This window comes from Neopsephotus bourkii, unplaced genomic scaffold (genome assembly GCF_033783945.1).
Source record: "Neopsephotus bourkii isolate Nb327-2 ecotype Australia unplaced genomic scaffold, CSIRO-AGI_Nbou_v1 NB_994, whole genome shotgun sequence".
In the NCBI taxonomy this organism is placed as follows: Eukaryota; Metazoa; Chordata; class Aves; order Psittaciformes; family Psittacidae; genus Neopsephotus; species Neopsephotus bourkii.
Genome location: NW_026901486.1, coordinates 3,473,083 through 3,491,698, shown reverse-complemented (window position 1 = coordinate 3,491,698; position 18,616 = coordinate 3,473,083). Strand labels below are relative to the sequence as shown.

General features: G+C 41.9%; 1 protein-coding gene across 2 annotated transcripts in view; it reads left to right on the top strand.

The window, feature by feature from the left end:
* Positions 1-205: 205 nt before the first annotated feature.
* The window catches only part of LETM1 (leucine zipper and EF-hand containing transmembrane protein 1), a 32,095-nt gene continuing 13,684 nt past the window's right edge, over positions 206-18,616 (top strand). For both annotated transcript variants that reach the window (XM_061359825.1, XM_061359824.1), the window contains exons 1-5: positions 206-400; positions 6,258-6,315; positions 9,003-9,459; positions 14,014-14,157; positions 15,138-15,275. In XM_061359825.1, coding sequence (XP_061215809.1) covers positions 322-400; positions 6,258-6,315; positions 9,003-9,459; positions 14,014-14,157; positions 15,138-15,275 — 876 coding nt within the window. In that variant the 5' untranslated portion in view covers positions 206-321. The remainder of the gene's footprint in view (positions 401-6,257; positions 6,316-9,002; positions 9,460-14,013; positions 14,158-15,137; positions 15,276-18,616) is intronic.

Here is an 18,616-nt window from a genome sequence, read left to right as displayed (position 1 = left end):
TTCTGCCGGCTGCCAGAAAGGAGAAGCGCTGACCAGTCCGCCGCGCGTGCGGCAGGACTACATCTCCCGGCATGCACCGCGCACAGTGTCCCGCCGGCGCCATCCACGGTCACATATCCCGGCATGCCGTGTGACCCGCACCCCCCTGCCGCTTACCGTGCGCCCCGAGGACTACACTTCCCGGCGTGCCCTGCGCGGAGGGCGGGGCTATGCGAACGTTGCCGGCGGCCAGGGCCCGGCTTTGCGGCGTGTGTGGGGATCGCCGCGCTGGGCCCGAGCGGCGGGGCATGAGCAGGCCGCCAGCCCGCCGCCGCTGCTAAGATGGCGTCCATGCTGCTACAGACCTGCGGCCGGCGGGCCTGCCGCCTGCCCCGAGCGCTGCGCCGCCAGCCGCAGCTGGGTGAGCCTCCCCGCGGGCCAGCCGGCAGCCCGGCCCTGGCCAGGCCCTGTGGTGGGGTGCGGCAAGGCTGCGCTGCCAGTCGGCCTGCCAGGCCTGTGCGACGCTGAAGGCCTAGGGGGAGGGGGAGGCGGGGACGACTGAGGGTTCCCGGTATGGGCGGGGAGGTCTTTGCGGGAGGGAAGGGCAGTGGCGAGGTCCCCGCTGTGCCGTTCACCGGCGAGCCGGGGCTGGGCACGGCGCTTCTGGCGGGGCCCTCGGTCGTGGGTGAGGTCGTCTCTTAACGCTCACCTTCGGGCCAGGGCGGTTTGAGGGATGCTCTAACGGCAGTGAGGACACATGAGTCTTTCCAATGCCGGCTGGCCAGGAAGTCAAAGATGTGTTTTTCATTGAGGCGGAGCACGTTATTGCACTTAGCTCCTGCCTGCCTTGTTCTCAGTGTAGCTTGGCTGTGAAGTGATGTTGTCACTAGTTACATGCTTCTCGTTGCCCTTTAAGAAAGTACAGGAGGTTATTTTCTTAGTCCATATTAGGAAGGAAAGGTGGATTTGCCTTTTTCCAAGTGGCTTTGAAAGCTTGGGGAAATAGAAAGGGAATGCAGCATGTGGTACGGTTTCTAGTAATAGTCAAGGTAATTTGGCAGTTGAAATACCTTTTGGCGGTGAAGTTTAATGGCATGAAGCAGCTGACAGCTTGTGACGTACGTGGGGCTTGCGGTTGCTGTTTATGTCCCTGAGCTGGAATGGCCGGGGTTTAGTGAGGACTGAGTGCAAGCTTAGGGCAGCGAGTGGTTTGTCACTGACACTGAAGTGCTGTCAGTGAGAACAGCCCGTCTGCACGTTCAGGTTCTGGCAAACCTGCTCAACCATATAGATCCTTGTTCATTTATGCGAAACAAGGTAGCTTCTTGCTTACCAGTAGTCACTCAAGAATGGTAGCTTCCTCTAGTTGGTGTTTATTTTAGCCACTGTTGTAAAGGCATTTATTTAGGTTAAGCTTGTCCCGTGATCTGAACAAAACCCCAGAGTATTTTAGCTGTCTAGCTCATTTAAAATGAGGAAAGAAGTACATGCATGTACCTTTAAATTAGATGGGAGCTTTGATTTCTTGAGGCATGGCGTAAGAAGAAATGCTGATGATCACTACAAATATGCGTGTTATAAATCTCATCTGAAAATTCTCATTTGCTGAAATACTGCAGTAGAATCAAATAATCTGTGTGCGGTGGTGCACTGTGCTTCTGATACAATTAATGCTTTTATTTAGAGTGTTAATCAAGTATTAACACCTTATGGTGTAATGCTTTGTTTAGTGTTTTGCTTTACTTAGCTTATCTTGTTTGCTTTACGTGTAAGTAGTCTAAGATTAAGTTAAGTGCTTCTAAGAATCCCAACTGTTCTTCCCATAAAGATCAGGCTTCAAGCTTATACTTGTGTAGAGACTTACTTTGTGTTAGCTTTTTATTTTTAAAAACTAAGCATAGTGACACTACACAGCTATTCTGCATTTAAAACTTTGGGTTTGATGTTTCCTTATATTTAAAACTGAAGTTTCTCATTACTTTCTTTTTTTCCAGGAATTTGTTAACATACAGGTTTTCTAACACTACTGCCTTTCTTACTCAAACCAAGTAATCCTAATGCAGGTGTCCTTTAACAGTGTTGAGCATGGTAAGCTAACTCACCTTGCTCAGACACTTCTGGCTGTCTGTATTAGCCTAGAAGCAAGGAGTATGGACTTCGCTCCTTTCTGAAGAAAGTATAGATTTTGTTTCAGGGCTGGCTTATTCTTAGGTACATGGTTAGAACAGACACTGCAGAACATAAAGAGCTCTTGTTGGCAGGAAGCTGAAATTGTCAATTATTCTGCAGATCCTTTTGGTGACATGATGTTTCTGTGTGCCTGCTCACACTCCGAATGGGTGTGTGACAACAGGGGTTTGAGTCAGAGTGTGTTCTTGGGGTGACTTTGGAATTCTGTTCTTTGGCCCCTTCCTTGTAATTAAAGGGTCTCGTTGGAGAAGAAAACTACAAGAAGTGATGTGACAGTGTCTTTGTTATGGAGTTCTGTCTGAAAACTTCAAGACAGTTTTGATCCCCAGGACTGATTAGGGACTGTAGTGATAGGACAAGGGATAATGGGTTAAAACTTAAACAAGGGAAGTTTAGATTGGATATAAGGAGGAAATTCTTTCCTGTTAGGGTGGTGAGGCACTGGAATGGGTTGCCCAGGGAGGTTGTGAATGCTCCATCCCTGGCAGTGTTCAAGGCCAGGTTGGACGAGGCCTTGGATGATATGGTTTAGAGCGAGGTGTCCCTGCCTATGGCAGGGGGGTTGGAACTTGATGATATTAAGGTCCTTTCTAACCCTAACTATTCTATGATCACGCTCTTTGTTCCAGGGACACCTGTCTATAGCAGGTAGTGTCCCCTACTAGTGGGGCTTGTTTTTGGCACGCAGGTTTTGTATGCTTCCTGGCACTTGGGTGAGAGGAACAGATTCTCTTTCTGTCCCTCAAGATTGAGATTTTCTCTGCTTTACTCAGCTGTTCTTAAAGCCAAACACATCCTGCTGAGATGGGAAGCCTCTTAGGTCAAGCAGTTCAGCTGCCTGTCTTTCTGTAAATACTGGAGAGTATCCCTTCACAAATTCGTGAGGCTTGATTTTTGAGCAAGGAAGAGGCAGTTTTTCCCAACTCTGCTTGCAGTGGCAGTGAGTACCTGTTAGAGTTGAGTATAAGTAGACATGGGTAAATCCTTTTCCTATTGCACTGCCAAGTCAAAGCTTTTGCTGTAATGGCATCAAAGGCCACTTAGCATGGAACATCCCTAGATTTTTGAAATTCTTTAATAAGTTCGCTTATTCCCCCCACTTTTTTATACTTTCTGGTTGCCCCAAGTGATTTTGCAGCTATCTCTTTTCCTCTAATAATTAGGATATTCTGTGGGAGAAGGCTTTCAGTGACCAGCGTTGAGTGCTGTGTTTTCTCAGATACAGTTGGCTGATTCAGGTTCTATCATAGGCTTTGTCTTTGATAGTGGAAAACCTGACCACTAGCCTCTAAAATGACATTTCTATCCTGCTGTCTCGTAGGACTGACCAGAAATAGTAGGTTCCACATGTGAGGAATAAGCCACAGTGGATCTACTCCATCCAGCCTTCCATTTTTGTTTCGTTAACAGTGAATTCTGAAAAGATTGACCAAAAAGAGACAATGCATTTAAGAGTCTTGCTTGTGTGATCTTCCTTGGTGCTGTCCAGCAGTCTTTCTGCACTTGGTATTGGGCAGCTATTGAGTTGTTGCAGCTAGCTGTTTATGGCCCATGGCAGGGGGGTTGGTGATGAGGTCTTTTCCAACTCTCACTATTTTATGATTCTATGATACAAGATTATTATTATTTTAAGTTGCTTTAGGGAGATTGGTTCTTTTATGAAGGTCTCAGGGATGGGTTTTGGTGATTGTAGATGGCATAACGCCACTAGGAAGCATTTTATGTATCTGATGGTACTTCCATGGTGTTGGATGTTTGTAAGGCTTTCAAGCATGGCCCTTTATTGAAGCATGTGAACTGACTTAGATAATTTATCATTTGATTGTCTCCACAGTTGATTTCCAGACTAGATGCTCCTTGTCTCTGTACCTGGATGGAGGATGCCCGTGTATGGATATCACTCCTCCTTGAGGACTCTTATTAAAATTCATTTTGAGGAACATAGTTCCTTTCATAGTCTTCGGTTCTGTCTCTTGCCCTTCAGGACCATTTTATATCCTTTGCAGACAGATGCAGGGGCAGAGCTATTTTTACCAGGTGCTAATCAAAATGGACAGCAATACACTGAAGTGGTTGTGGTTCCACCTCTAGTGAGGCATGTTTAGGTTCCTTTTCATGTTTTATTTGTTCTCTCACTTTAAAGAAAACCAAACATTTCATCCTAGACGCTTGGCAAGCGCTCCATTTGAATGGTGTAATTCTGTCTTGTCATGGAGCCATTAAAGAAAATTACATGTGCTTTCAGTGAAGTTCTTTTGCAATGTAGTTGTTTATCTGAGGGACTTAACAACCTGTCTTCAGGCAGTAGTTCAAGTGCAGGCAGTGTCCTCGTGACCACACAGAGTTCAGCTGTGTATATGGACAATTTGCTTTAACGCTGATGGAGATGTCAGCTGCTTTACAGAATTGCTTCCCTCCTGTTGTCACTTTCTCTATCCTATGAATTGGGATTACAGGTTGAGAGAAAGAGAAGAACAAGGCTTGTGCTTTGACTTTTGAGTGAGGTATTTGGGCTTCAGTACTTGGTTATTGTCAAAGCAAGAATAATTTCAGTCTTGGTTGTTTGTGATGTACAGTCATCCAAATTGTGAAGGTGCTCAGAATCAGTGCACCATAAGGTAGCTGCTGTTAAGAAGCACCTTTTTTGTGCTTTTAACAGAGCCATTCCTAAAATAGAAGGTCACAGAAGGCACAGGCAGGGGCTGAAAGAATAAAGAACTACCTGCTGTAGGAGATCAGGTTCAAGGCTATTTAAGAAAACTGAAGGTGCGCAAGTCTGTGGGACCTGATGAGATGCATCCATAGGTCCTGAGGGAAATGGGAGATGAAGCTACCAAGCCATTATCCATCATATTTGAGAAGCAAAGGCAGTCCAGTGTAGTTCCTGCTGATTGGAAAAGCAGAAACATAACCCTCATTTTTGAAAAGGGGAAAAAGGAAGACCTGGAGAATTACAGTGTCACCTCCATGCCTGGCAAGATCATGAAGCAGATCCTTCTGAAGACTGTACTAAGGCACATGGAAAATAAGGAGGTGATTTGTGACAGCCAGCATGGCTTCACTAAGGTCAAGTTGTGCCTGACATTTGGTGGCCTCCTATGGCAGGGTTGCAGCATTGGTGGATAAGGGAAGACTGGCTGATGTCATCTACCTGGACTTGTGCAAGGCATGTGAGACCATCCTGCATAACATCCTTGTCTCTAACTTGGAGAGACATGGATTTGATGGATGGACCACTCAGTGGACAAAGAATTGTCTGGATGCTCACACTCAAAGAGTTGTGGTCAATGGCTCAATGTCCATGTGGAGATCAGTGTTGAGTGACTTTGGGTGCTGGTTGACAGGAAGCCCAGCATGACCCAGCAGTGTGTGCATACAGCCCAGAAACCAACTGTGTCCTGGGCTGCATCAAAAGAAGTGTGACCAGCAGGTCAAAGGAGGGGATTCTCCCCCTCTACTCTTCTTCTGTGAGACCCCACTTGCAGTACTGCATTCAGCTCTGGGACCGCCAGCGTAAGAATGACATGGACTTGTTGGAGCAAGTCCAGAAGAGGCCAGAAAGATGCTGTGAGGGCTGGAGCACCTCTGCTGTGAAGATAGGCTGAGAGCTGGGGTTGTTCAGCCTGGAGAATACAAGGCTCTTGGAAGAACTTCTGGTAGCCTTCCAGTACCTGAAGGGGCTGACAAGAGATCCAGAGAGGGACTTTTGACAAGGGCTTGTAGGGACAGGACAAGGGGGAATGGCTCTAAGATGACAGAGGGGAGACTGAGATTAGATACAGGGAAGAAGTACTTCCCTGTGAGGGTGCTGAGGCACTAGCACAGGTTGCCCAGAAAAGTTGCGGCTGCCCCATCCCTGGCAGTGTTCAAGGCCAGGTCGGATGGGTTTTGGAGCAGTCTTCTGTAGTGGAAGGTGTCCCTGCCTGTGGCAGGGGTTGGAACTGGATGAGCTTTAAGCTCCCTTCCAGTCCAAACCATTCTAGGATTCTAAGTCTGTCTTTTGCACCTCACATTTGTGTACAATTCACTACATGGATAAATGTCTTCCTGAATTTCTGAATTACTGCTAATTCTTGGTATTTTTCTAGGTAACTTGGGAGATCGGGCATGTCTCAGCTGCACGTCCCTGAGGCTGGCGAACAATATGTGAGTAAAGATGATTTTTTCCTAAACTCAAAACTCTACAAAGCTCTCAGTTAGTTACACTATCAGAAAATGTGGGTTTAAGTCTTCTAGACAAAGTGCAAAAATATTAGCTTCAGCTTGTGTTAGTGACAGATCAAAGGCAGTCTGAATATCATGCTCTTCACCTGCTTGGGTGTGTGTAGGTGAGAATGAGATCTTCATTCCTTTCACCCACTTCCTCCCTTTTTGTTTCACTTGTGATGTGAGAGCAATAGAATGTTAATCTTGTTCTTGAGTGATTCCAGGTGACCCTACAGGATGCCATGGGCATACTTCCTCTGTGGAGTTCCAAAGAGTAAACATCAGCCACAGCTAGTTTGAAGAGCATAATTAACAGTTAGGAATGTAGGTTGTTTGAGTTGTATCTTCATTACACCAAAGTAGTTTGCTGTATGGTATAGCATTGGATGAGTCTCTTGTAAGAGATGGTGTCCTCTGAAAACAAATCCTGCCTGTGTGTGCTGTTGATAGAACTTAAGGAGTTGGATGTTGGTGGGATCCATTCCCTGTTCCTGCCTTGGCTCACAGCGCGTATTTGCGGATATGAATTTTCTAACGCCTTTCCTTGGAATGTTAAAATATGTATTCTGTAGTTTATTTACAGTCTAACTGCTCAGGAAACAGTGACTGTTCTCAATTTCCTAGGTTTCCATTTTGACATAAGGATGTGTCTCTAGACAAAACCCTCCAACATGAAACAAAGTAATTATTTTTTTAGTCGTGTTAGTTCTGTATCACTTACTGTATAATGAGTTATGAGAGGGTTTTTAGTCCATAAAGCATTTTCAATCTCTGTTTGCTTTTTAGTAGATTACTATATGAAGCCTCTCTGTTGGCTAATTAGAAACTTGTGATTTGAAGTCTGTTACATGAGCAGCAGAATATAGGGAAAGAAATTCTTGTTGTTATTTTGAGAATTTGGTTGGGGTTTTTACCAAAAGCTGCTGATGTTGCTGCTCAGAATAAGGCAAACTAGTGCATATACCTCACGTGACACAATTGCAAAATCAAGGGACTCTAATGATACAAGTGCTAAGGACAGTTTGACATAGAAGTTCTGTGTCTAAGTAGTTAAGGTCTGTTCAGAGAGGCACATTTCCTGTGAAGGTCTGTTTCCCTCCAGCCTCGGAACCAGTTCTACAGGGAGAGCTCCCTTCCTCTCTGCGTGCAGAACGATGTAGTTGTATGCAAGTGGAACTTGGTCTGTAGGCCTGGAGCTTTGCTTTTGGGAAATGGGTTAAGAGTCAGGATGGATTCATTTATACAAGTGTTTTAATCTGGTTTGGAATATGGACTTTATTTTCTTTAAGGAACTGTGCTTTTCATTAGTTAGTATCTGTGCAAGTGTGCAGGTTTCCAGTTAAGCAGGAAGATTCAATGATCAGATTACTATGTTTCAACAGTTGTCTGACATTGAATGGGCAGATGCTTAAACTTTTAGTTTAACCTAGAAAATAATGTCTTTAAAAAGTAATAATTCAATATTTTTTTATACAAAGCTGTCTTTAGCATTAAATAGCCAAAACCATTACAATCATGTAAACCTTGTTGGATGTATGTGGTAACAAATTTTAAAAAGTGCTAGCTGAAAATAGAATTGAGAGAGGCTAATACTTGTAAGTGTTCAATAAACTATTTGTTTCCTTAAAGTGTGACTCAGAGCTGTAGAGCCACTTGCACTTACTTGCAGTTGCTTGACTGAAGGCAGATTTTGTTTTGGTAGGGCTCCATGAAGAAACACCGCAGATTTCTGTCCCGTAGGCAAGCTGATACTGGCATTTCAGTTTGTGGGACACCTAATGGAACTCTTTTATATGACATATTTTAGTTACTGTTACAATTCTACTTGCATGTAATAAGTACTTCTCAGTGTATAATGAGGGTTTGGGGTGTTTGAGGTGTTTGAACAGTTCTGCCCTGCTAACCTCAGTTTACATTTAATTAAAGAACAACATTCTGACTATGGTAGAAGAGCGTTGTTCTGGGTGCCCCAGCTCAGTACCATGATGGAATCTTAGGCAAAAGTTATCGCTGTAAAAGGAAAACAAGGCACATGGAAATAGTAAGAGGAACTCTAATGAAATCTGGTTTCTCTGGTAGTAAATACCTTCCTCTACCTCAGCACCTGTCCCAGGTCTACAAGTTCTATTTTTTTCTCAGGCATTTTGCTCAAACATGAAAAGTAATAGAAGGGGCTTTCTTACTATGGATTTATAGATGTATATTCAAATGTGGCTTTCTAAATGGAAAGCATTTCTGGTTGCTACTCTTTACTGGAGTGAGATAAGCTACCTTGTCAAAGATGTTTAATGGAAAATTCCCTACATAGAATCATAGAATGGTTTGGGTTGGAAAGGACCTTAAGATCATCCAGTTCTAACCCCCTGCAATGGGAGGTGGGGACTCCTTACCCTAGACCATGTTTCCCAAGGCTCTGTCATGAAATAAAGCCAAGTGTTCTTTTCAGGGCATAGACATTGATCTTCAGAGTCACAGGTTGGGGTTTTTTTTCCTCAAATATGTGGTAGATATTTGTCAAATGATGCATTTTATAAACACATAAAATTATATAATTGCACAAATACATAGAAATACAGAAATAGCTTATGATCTGTTGCTAATCCCTGAATGCTTTTTTTCTTTTGAAGGACTGTACACTTCAAATACTGCACTAGTGTCCCTCCTGTTTACGCATACTCCAAAAAAGATCGCTACTGTTGTTGGACTAAAGGATCTGAACAAATACACTTTGCTCTTAGGAGCTCTTCTGGCTCATGGACGCCACTAGCAACCATGGGTATTTTAGGTCCCCAGTATCTTCCAGTTAGGTGGTGGCATTCTTCATGTCCCCTTCGAGATGACTCCATAGTTGAAAAGTCACTGAAGTCCTTAAAGGACAAAAACAAGAAGTTGGAAGAAGGAGGTCCTGTATATAGTCCAGCAGAAGTGGAAGTTGTGAAAAAATCTATTGGACAGAGGATTGTGGATGAACTGAAGCACTACTACCATGGTTTTCGATTACTGTGGATTGACACAAAAATAGCTGCAAGGATGCTCTGGAGAATACTTCATGGAAACACTTTGTCTCGTCGAGAACGGAGACAGGTACTGAATAAATACCAATTTTGTTTGAGTATCCTTAGCAGTTGCTCCATTTTATTTGAGCTGAATTGGTTCTTTTTGTTGTCATCTGTTCCTAGAATTAAAATTGCTAGGTGCATTTTCCCTCTTCCTCCTTGTGGACACTAAAAACTTTGGATATGATTCTAAAACATTTTACTCTTGTTCCCCATTAGTGAAGATAAATTGGGTATTTTCTGGTTGGAATAGCAGAGGATTCTTCTGTTCTGCCATGTGGACAGCAGCTGTATTTTGTTCTCAAGTTCCCATCCATGTGCTACATGTGTGTACACGGTCACTTTCTCTGCTTTTTTGCTGCAGCTGGAAGAAGACAGGGAAACCACTTTTTAGAAAGGTTGGATTTGTGCCAGTTCTGTTGTAGGTGTTTGGGGTTTTTAACAGAAGAGTATCTGCAGCTTGAAATGCGTGATGGATAATCAGACGTTGGTACTGTCTCAATTAAAAATAGATTCATGAGGTAATTTTAGTACAAAAATGATAATTTGAGGAAAGCTTTGATTTATACTTTTGTTTTTCTTCATGGCATGTAGCTGAATCTGTAAAAATGCAACTGGCAGTTTTAAAGAAAAGGGAAGAGAGGATGGAGATGAGATCTGGAGTGCAAAATGAGAGTAAATGAGAATGACATGCGTTTCAATAGTAATTTCAGTTTGTGGAAGAAGTAAATGGGCTTATTCAACTAGAATTAAAAGATAGGGTATTTAAAAACATTCAGTGTCAGCTCTTCTATATGGAAAGACCACAAAATAATAAGCTGTTTTAAAACTGGTGTAGTTAAACATGATAACTTAATAGCTCTCATTTTACTGTTTTTAAAGGCAAGATGTTTAAGCAGTTTATATAGAAAAAAAATTCCAGTGCTGGAAATGCTGGAGAGTGAAAAGTATATGTGCTTTGACAGTGGTTCTCTGCAGTTTGTGCACTGGACAAACTGTGTTAGGTTGCCTTCAACTTTTTTTGTTAAATAGTCAAAAATAGGAATATTTTCTCATTGTTTTAATAATCTACTGATGGTTTGGTGCATAACTGAGCATTTTAATGTGTAATTAAAAATCACATCATAATGCAGTATGCAAAAAAGGATTTTCTCCTATATTTGCAAGATTAGCCAAATAACAAGAATGAAATGCGCATGTAGCAGTGTTCACCTGTGATTACATTTGGTCTCTTTCTACAACTGAGTGGTGGTATTGGTTCTCAGCATCTTCATGCTGTTTATTTTTGCACTTTTCCTTCTGCTGGTCCAGGAGTATGCTTGGCAGCTGGTCAGCTGAAACATTGCTCAGCAGTAAATATAACAGTCTGTGCTGACATATGAGGGGGATTATGTAGTGCCAAGAAAGAGTAACTGAGGACAGGGGTGAATGAGGACTGCAGGACTTCTTGAAGTAGCGGTTCTGGCTTGTGCTGGCTTATTGAGGGCTTTGGGAAACTTGGAAAACCGAGTGAGACAAATTAACTTACGGTTGAAAACAGGATCAGAAATCCGCCAGAGAGCAAGATTGGAACCACTGGTTTTCCTGCCTGTTTCATGTTCACTGAGCCACACTTCTGAGGAATTACATAAGCACCAGTAAAATATGAATATCATGGAAATACTTCTGCTGAAAGATCAGGACTGTGTTCTAGAAGGCATGAATTAGAAGTAATGTGTTATCTTTGGACACACATGCATTATTCCATCAAGTAGATGGATTAAATCATTCGCTTGCTCTTTAGTTTTGTCATCTAGTGATGACAGAGCTGTCATGTGTTTATGTGATGGTCTGGCATTTGTCCTTCCTGAATTCTTTTTTTTTTTTTGTGCAATTTCAGTATCAATTCCCTTCTTTAAAATAAAATCGAGTTACATTATGCAGGTATAAATCTGTGTTTACATTGATGTAGCCTGTCTCTTATCTAACGGTGTGGTGTGTGTATTTGTGTGCAATCCAGTGTAGAAGATGTTGAGGAATTAGCTTTAAGAACTACAGTGATGTTACTTTCTCTATCGAAGTTTTATGTTTTCTTTCTATGTAGGTAGAGACTGCCCTGTCTCTTGAATGGCTTAGAACCCAGGGTCACTGACAAGCAGACCACCCTAGAACAGAATAAAACCCTTTACATGTGCTTTTTTAAAACCTTGTTTTGTTTCAGCACAGCTCATATTTTATCAGATCAGCCTTCACTTGTAATATACTGCCTAAATTGAAGAAGTCTGAAAACTTTGATGCCAGATTAGCTTTGCAAAAGTTGCTTCTGAATTTAAATATATATATGTATATATATATATTTGAAGTACATACTGCTTTAAATGTACTAAAGTGCATATGAACTGACATGCTGGAGAAACCTTATCTTTACACACACTGACAAAGGAGTTATTTCTGTCTGCCCTTTCCTTCCTCTTTGGAGGAAATAATGGAAAGATATCTAAGTAATCTAACCGCATTAACAAGAAATTGCAGCATGGCTAATGCAAGAGAGCTAGTGCTTATGTAAACCAAAAGTTAGCACCAAAATCCAGCTTTTACAATTGCTGGTAGGGTTTGGCTTCAGCAGGATCACGTATCTACACTCGGGAGAGAAGGCAGGGAAAAGTACAACATGCAAAATATGATACTGGCAGTTAAAAACTAATTGCTGTAGCACTGCCTCCCACAGCAGGGTGGTTCAGGGTATGGCAGGGAGATGGCAATCACTGTGGAGTTTGCGGCAAGTACATCAGCTTTACAAACTCTTAAGCCCTGCAGAAGTGGGAAAAGTGGAATACAAGAACTGTAGCAGCAGGTACAGAGTAGTCACAAGTTTTTCATGCTGTGCTGACAGATAATGTGTGTGTAATCAGGCACCATTGTATTAGGTTCCTGTGCAAGGCTGTTTTCCTTGAAATAGCAGAGGGTGCAGCTTCATGATTTATGGAAGATGATCCAGGACTGTGCTGCTGCAAAAAAGCCAGTCCTGCTTGGTGCTTAGGTTTTCCAACACCTTACCTTTTGGTTTGTATTGATCTTATTTTGCTTGTTTGTGTAGGGTGTGTGTATTTATGAGTTAGTTTTAGTTGAATCAGTGGTGTAACCTTCACACTGTGACTGGCAGTGCATGTTCATGACTCTACATACATTGTCTCAGGTTAGCATTAGGTTAGCTTAATCCAGTCGTAAAACTGCTTTCCTGGATGTGGATTTTGCCCTGTACAAATATTTGCACGTCCTGTCTAAAAATAGGTACTAGCTAGAAATATGAACTCTGCTCCCCTCTATAGACAACTTTGAGAAAAATGGACTTGTTCTGAATAAGAAATTTCTTCCAAACTTTCTTACATCTGTTTGAACTCCTTAGTAGTCATTTATCTTCTATGGTTGGAATGAATGGAAATATCTCTGTGCCTGTAAACGATGGACCAAAGCATCCCTTCTGGAAAACTGCATTTTTTTATATACAAAACAAAATGTCCAACTTTGTGGAGCTTGTATATTCCTCAGACAGTACACAGGATTTTGGCTGGTTTTATACTAAGGAAGCAATGGTTGAAGTTTTACTGGCTTTGCGTTCTAGCAAAGCCACCCTAGCCACATGCAGCTGGTTGTTGCTGCTGTTCCCCTGGATTGGCCCGAGAAAGGGATGGAGGGGGAAACATGCATTTACTTCTGTAGTACCATTTATGCTGCCAGGTTTTGCCAGTCATAGCTGTGTTTAGCAAATGATGATGTTGAACAGCAGTGCTCTGGCAGTAGTGTGCTGTAGTGTACACCTGACCTTCAGTCTGATTTAGGAACTGACAATATTCCCCATAAGCTGTTATTTGCTTTGTAAAATGAGGCAGAGTCAAATGAAATCTGCACTCCCCAATATAAACCAAGTTATTAAGCTTCCAGTGAGTACTGGAAGATTTGATTATAGCCTTATACATACATTTGTGGGTGTATAGAAATCAAAAGGGCAGTATTTATTTTATGTGCTAAGGATTCAGTAACTAATGCACTGGCCTGTTTCAGAGGATTACTGCTCTAGAAAAGCAGTGATTTAAAAATAAAAGAATCTGCCAAGCTGGGCTCATTACCCTGGATTTAAATGTACATTACAATTGTTACGAGGCAGAGGGGGAGGGATATTTCATTTTATTCTTGATTACTTAGTCCACAGTAATAGCTCATGCATGTAAGAAGTGGTGGAGCACAAATAAAGATGAATAAAAGAAGTTAAGCAGCTTTAATGACAACAAATGACCACCTCCTGTTTTCAGGTGCTTTTAAGAGGTTTAAATGGGATACTTGTTCAGTAATCCTATTGAGACACAGCCAGGCTTTAGAAATACTTTCTATAGTGTTGAAAACTGGTGAAATCCTGGCACTCAGCAGTATAGAGCAACACTAAAACCTGACTTTATCACATCTTTTTTTCTGTGTTACTTTGAATTTCCGTTGTAGCAAATATATAGAGAGAATGTAAGTGATAACTTGGATGATCATATCAGGTATTTTTGTATAAATATTTAGATTTTGCTTATCAATACATGTATCTTCCTTTTTCTTCCAGTTTCTTCGAATATGTGCCGACCTGTTCCGCTTGGTCCCTTTCCTAGTTTTTCTCGTGGTCCCATTCATGGAATTTTTGCTTCCAGTAGCTCTTAAGTTGTTCCCTAATATGCTTCCCTCTACATTTGAGACAAAGTCTAAAAAGGTAAGCAGGTCTGAATTTAGAATCCAGTAATACGGTCTGGGAAAAACAGACCTTTCCCTGGTAAAGAAAGAAATGAGAAAAATTCTGTAAGTTAGGTTTTTCTTCTGTATTAGGGGGATGCTTTTGTCTTCTTCATGTTGTTTTGATGATCTTGCTGTTAGCATATAACAACAAGCCAGTGCCATCCTGGTTTACCTGTTTGTATCTGCAGGTGCTTAGGTATCCAAGCTGTAAGCTTCTCTTGGTTTTTTGCTCTTCTCATCTCTGTTTTCTATGACTCCTACAAAGCAGAAATGAAGCTATGAAATTTCTTTTTTTTTTTACTCTGTATTAAAATAAGCAGATTTTGTTTTAATATTTGAGTCCTTGATGCAAACTTTTTGTCTGTGTACTTAATATGTAAAATAGCTTCTCATGCATTGCTTTGTTTAAATTGTATTTCCTTTAGTTAGTTAGAGCTTTGTAAAAACACACCAAAAAGCCCCAAAGGTTCTCACTTTCAGAGCACACAAGACTTACATGAGGTTTGTTTGTAGTGGGATCCCAGTCAGTCACAGATAAGATCAGTCATGATTGTATACTTGGATCTAAGTAACCATTCATTTCTAGTTCTGGGATGAATTCCTGAGGTGTATTGTAGTGTTTGTGTGCTGGATGCCAGAGCTGGGAATTACCCAAACCAGTTGGTTAGTTTATATCTTTTTGTTATTAATTCAGTGGGTGCATGTTGGTTTTAGCAGGTGAGGCCACTTGTGCTGCACTTCTGTTGTTACTGCATCCCATGTTTCACGGAGCTTTGAGCTGATCAGCCTGTTTTTCAGTATGATTTGGGGGTCTTTGGTAAGAGCAAATGTTCTCCTGTCTGTGTGTTAAGAGTAGGAGCTCTGGCGTGCTCCACATGACTTGTCTGAGGGCAGAAGTGGTATTTACTGCACTTACGTCTGGAAAGAACTTTTAAAACCAAACATTTTCTTTTACAGGAGGAAAGATTGAAGAAAGAATTGAGAGTAAAGCTTGAATTGGCTAAATTCCTTCAAGATACCATTGAGGAGATGGCCTTAAAAAATAAAGCAGCAAAAGGAAATGTTGCAAAAGATTTTTCAACATTCTTTCAAAAGGTAAAACTTCTTAAAAATACATTTTCTCTTCCTACCAAGAAAACAGCTTGGTTTTGTGACCTGTGGTAGTCATCAGATAGCTTTATTCCATGGAATTTGAAGAACCAGGATGTAATACTTCTTTAGGATAGATTCCTTCTTTGCAAGTAATACTTCAGTGTGCTGAAGTTTTACTGCTCTTAGCTTTGGTATTCTAGCTGGTACTTTCACTCTGTTTCATTCTAGGTGCAGTACATTTCTGCTCATTCACTTCTTGTTTTCTTACTTTGTTAATAAACTAATTCTAAGTTAGAAAATGCACACTCAGTGGTTAGTCGTAGTTTTTGAGCTATGTTTTGAACACTGGGTGTAAGAAGTGGGACAGAGGAGTTCTTTCCTGATTAACTGATTAAAACTTAGTGGGGGAAAAGCAAAAGGTTATTGTTAAATTTAATTCTGCTTATAAAGCCAGTTTTCTAAACGTGCAGTTGCTGTAATGCTGAAATCCTTTGGGATGCTGACTAGAACATGGTATAATCAGTGGTTTTCATAGAACGCAAGTGCTGTGTTTGGTGCAGAATTTTTCTATTCACAAGCAGTTGCTGACACAGAAACTGAATGGTCAGCCCTGAGGAGAAGGACTTGAGGGCTTCAGCTGATGAAAAGCTGAACGTGACCTGTCAGTGTGCTGGGCTGCATCAGAAGAAGTGTGACCAGCAGACAGAAGGAGGTGATTCTCCCCCTCTACTCTGCTCTCACGAGACCCCACCTGTAGGACTGTGTTCCGCTCGGGGGTTCCCAACACAAGAGGGGCTGGACCTGCTTGAGTGAGTTCAAAGGAGGATACGAAGGTGCTGTGAGGGCTGGAGCAGCTCTGCTCTGGAGACAGGCTGAGAGAGCTGAGCTGGTTCAGCCTGGGAAAATAAGGTTCTAGGGAGACCTTAGAGCAGCTTCCAGTGCCTGAAGGGGCCTGCAAGAAATCCACAGAGGGCATGTAGGGTCAGGACAAGGGGGAATGGCTTAAAACTGGAAGAGGGTTTATTTAGTTTACATATTAGGAAGAAATTCTATATTGTGAGGGTGCTAAGGCGCTGGCACAGGGTGCACAGAGAAGCTGTGGCTGCCCCATCCCTGGCAGTGTTCAAGGCCAGCCTAGACAGGGCTTGGCGCAACCTGATCTAGTGGAAGGTATCCCTGCCCGTGGCAGGAGTTTGGAACTGGATGAGCTTTAAGGTCCCTTCCAACCCAACCATTTAATATTCTATATCTGTCTCCTACTTTGATGGTCTTTAGGTTCGATCGTGTTCCATTTCATCAAGCTGTAGGTAATGGTAAGGTATTCCTGGAGACATGAAAGGTACCTTCTTAAATCTTCTCAGGATTGGATTTATTTCAGTCTGCTCATGCTTCTGATTTCTCTGAATTGAGGGGCTGCTGAATAGGAAAGATTGAGTTAACAGCCATGACCAGGTGCTTTGCTGACAGTAAGAGTGTAGTCCCCCTCCTTTGGACAGAGTATGTATTTGCACAGAAAAAGGCACATAAGCCAGGGGATTTCCAGACTTGAACTTTGTAAGTTCTATCAGCTAGCTGGGGCTTTTCCTGCTTGTCAGAGCTGAGAATGAAGTTTTAAAGGGTGGAGTAATACGGTCATGTCAACAGCAGATAATGATATTGACAGGTTCTGGCAGTTGCTGTGTGCTAGCAAGGTCCATGTACTTTGAAGCTTCTGTGTCTTCACCTGTTTCTGTTCTTTTTCAGCTGCAGGAAATTTTAACTGGTTAGTGATAGCCGTAAGCAGCTGAAGCACTGACACTGCAGAGGCTGGGAGCATGCCACGGCCATGCTTCATGTTCGGAACATTGCATTTTGTTCTGAAATAACTGCTACTGACAATTGACATTTGGTGGTTAATTTCTATGGAAAGAAGTGATGTCTTGCGCCACGTTTGCTGGAGGAACTCCTGAGTTCCTCTGACTACAAAGAAGTTTCAAGTGTGTGGGTGTGCTTTTACAACTGTGTATTTCTCATTCATCGAAACAAACTTTATTGACCTCATTTCACTGTACTAGCTAATGTCAGAGCCAGAAGAAGCTTAAATGTTTCCCACCTTTTTGCTATTCTTCTATAGCTGCTTCTGCAGTGAAATGATTGATGCTGCAAGAACCATCGATCATTCTTTCTGTTCGTTCTCACTAATGGCTTAGCCTGTTTGCTGCAGAATTCCAGAGTTTGTGTTAACTTTGTAGCTAGTGATGTACTAGAAACTTTCTGTTTGTGATCTCAAGAAACATACACTTGGCTCTGCCAAAATTCAGTTTTAAATAAGGAAGAAAATACTTTCCGTATTTTCGAAGTTCTGGTTCTGGCTGTTGTAGCAAAGGAGCTGGTGAAGTGCAACAGGGCCTTTGACCTTTCCTTCTCTGATTTGGTTTCTTTGCTACACAAGTATCCCATAGGTTTACACTCATTCAGTCTTGTCTTCCAAATTGTTACCTTTTCCTGCACTCAGTAGCTGTTCACTGGGGGATTTGAGTTGGCAAGTGAAACAGGTAGGCATGATAAATCAGGCTGTATAGGTAATGTTAGATTTTCAGACTCTGTCACTTAGCTTATGTTTTCTTTATAGGGCTTTAAAGAAGGAAGAGGGCTTGGGGAAAGTGTGGGGTGGTTGATATCTTCGTACTTACTGTAAAGACTGAAGGGGTTAAGTGACTGAAAGTACTTCATTGTTATGTAGTTTCTGGATTTGGTAAAATCACTAATAAGCACTTGATGATGGTTCACTTAAAATTGGAAGAAATCAACATTTATACAGGTGATCTGATGAGACCAAGGAATAATTTTTTTTTCTACTTCTTTGAGCAGTTATTTCTGCTTCCATTATTTTAATTTAGTTACTGTGAAGTGTCATTAGCAACACACAACTTAAAAGCTTAACTTTGAGTTTGTACAAGCAGTTTCATAGACCTTCCATTAAGAAGGATGTAGAGTCCTTCCCAAATAGTGTTTTACACTTTGGGGTAACTTCAACTACAAGTGCATTTGCACTGGGGTGCTGCAGAACAGTGGGGAACTGAAAGCAAAACAGTACTGCAACAAACGTGGTTTTGGAGAGGAGGTAGGTAAGTGTCCAGATCTGTGCTCCATAGGGACAACAGCATTGCAGATTTCTAGCCTTTGGATGTATTTCTTGCTTTATCTGCACAAGTTGATGCTTTTTATGTGCTTTTGTGATTAGTGAGTTTGGGACCAAAAAGAATACTTGCCAGCGAGACTTCTGTAGCAACTGTTTGTTCACTCAGATATTATTTTTAAGATATCTCATGTCAGCATCGACTCAGAGACCTGCTCATCAGTAT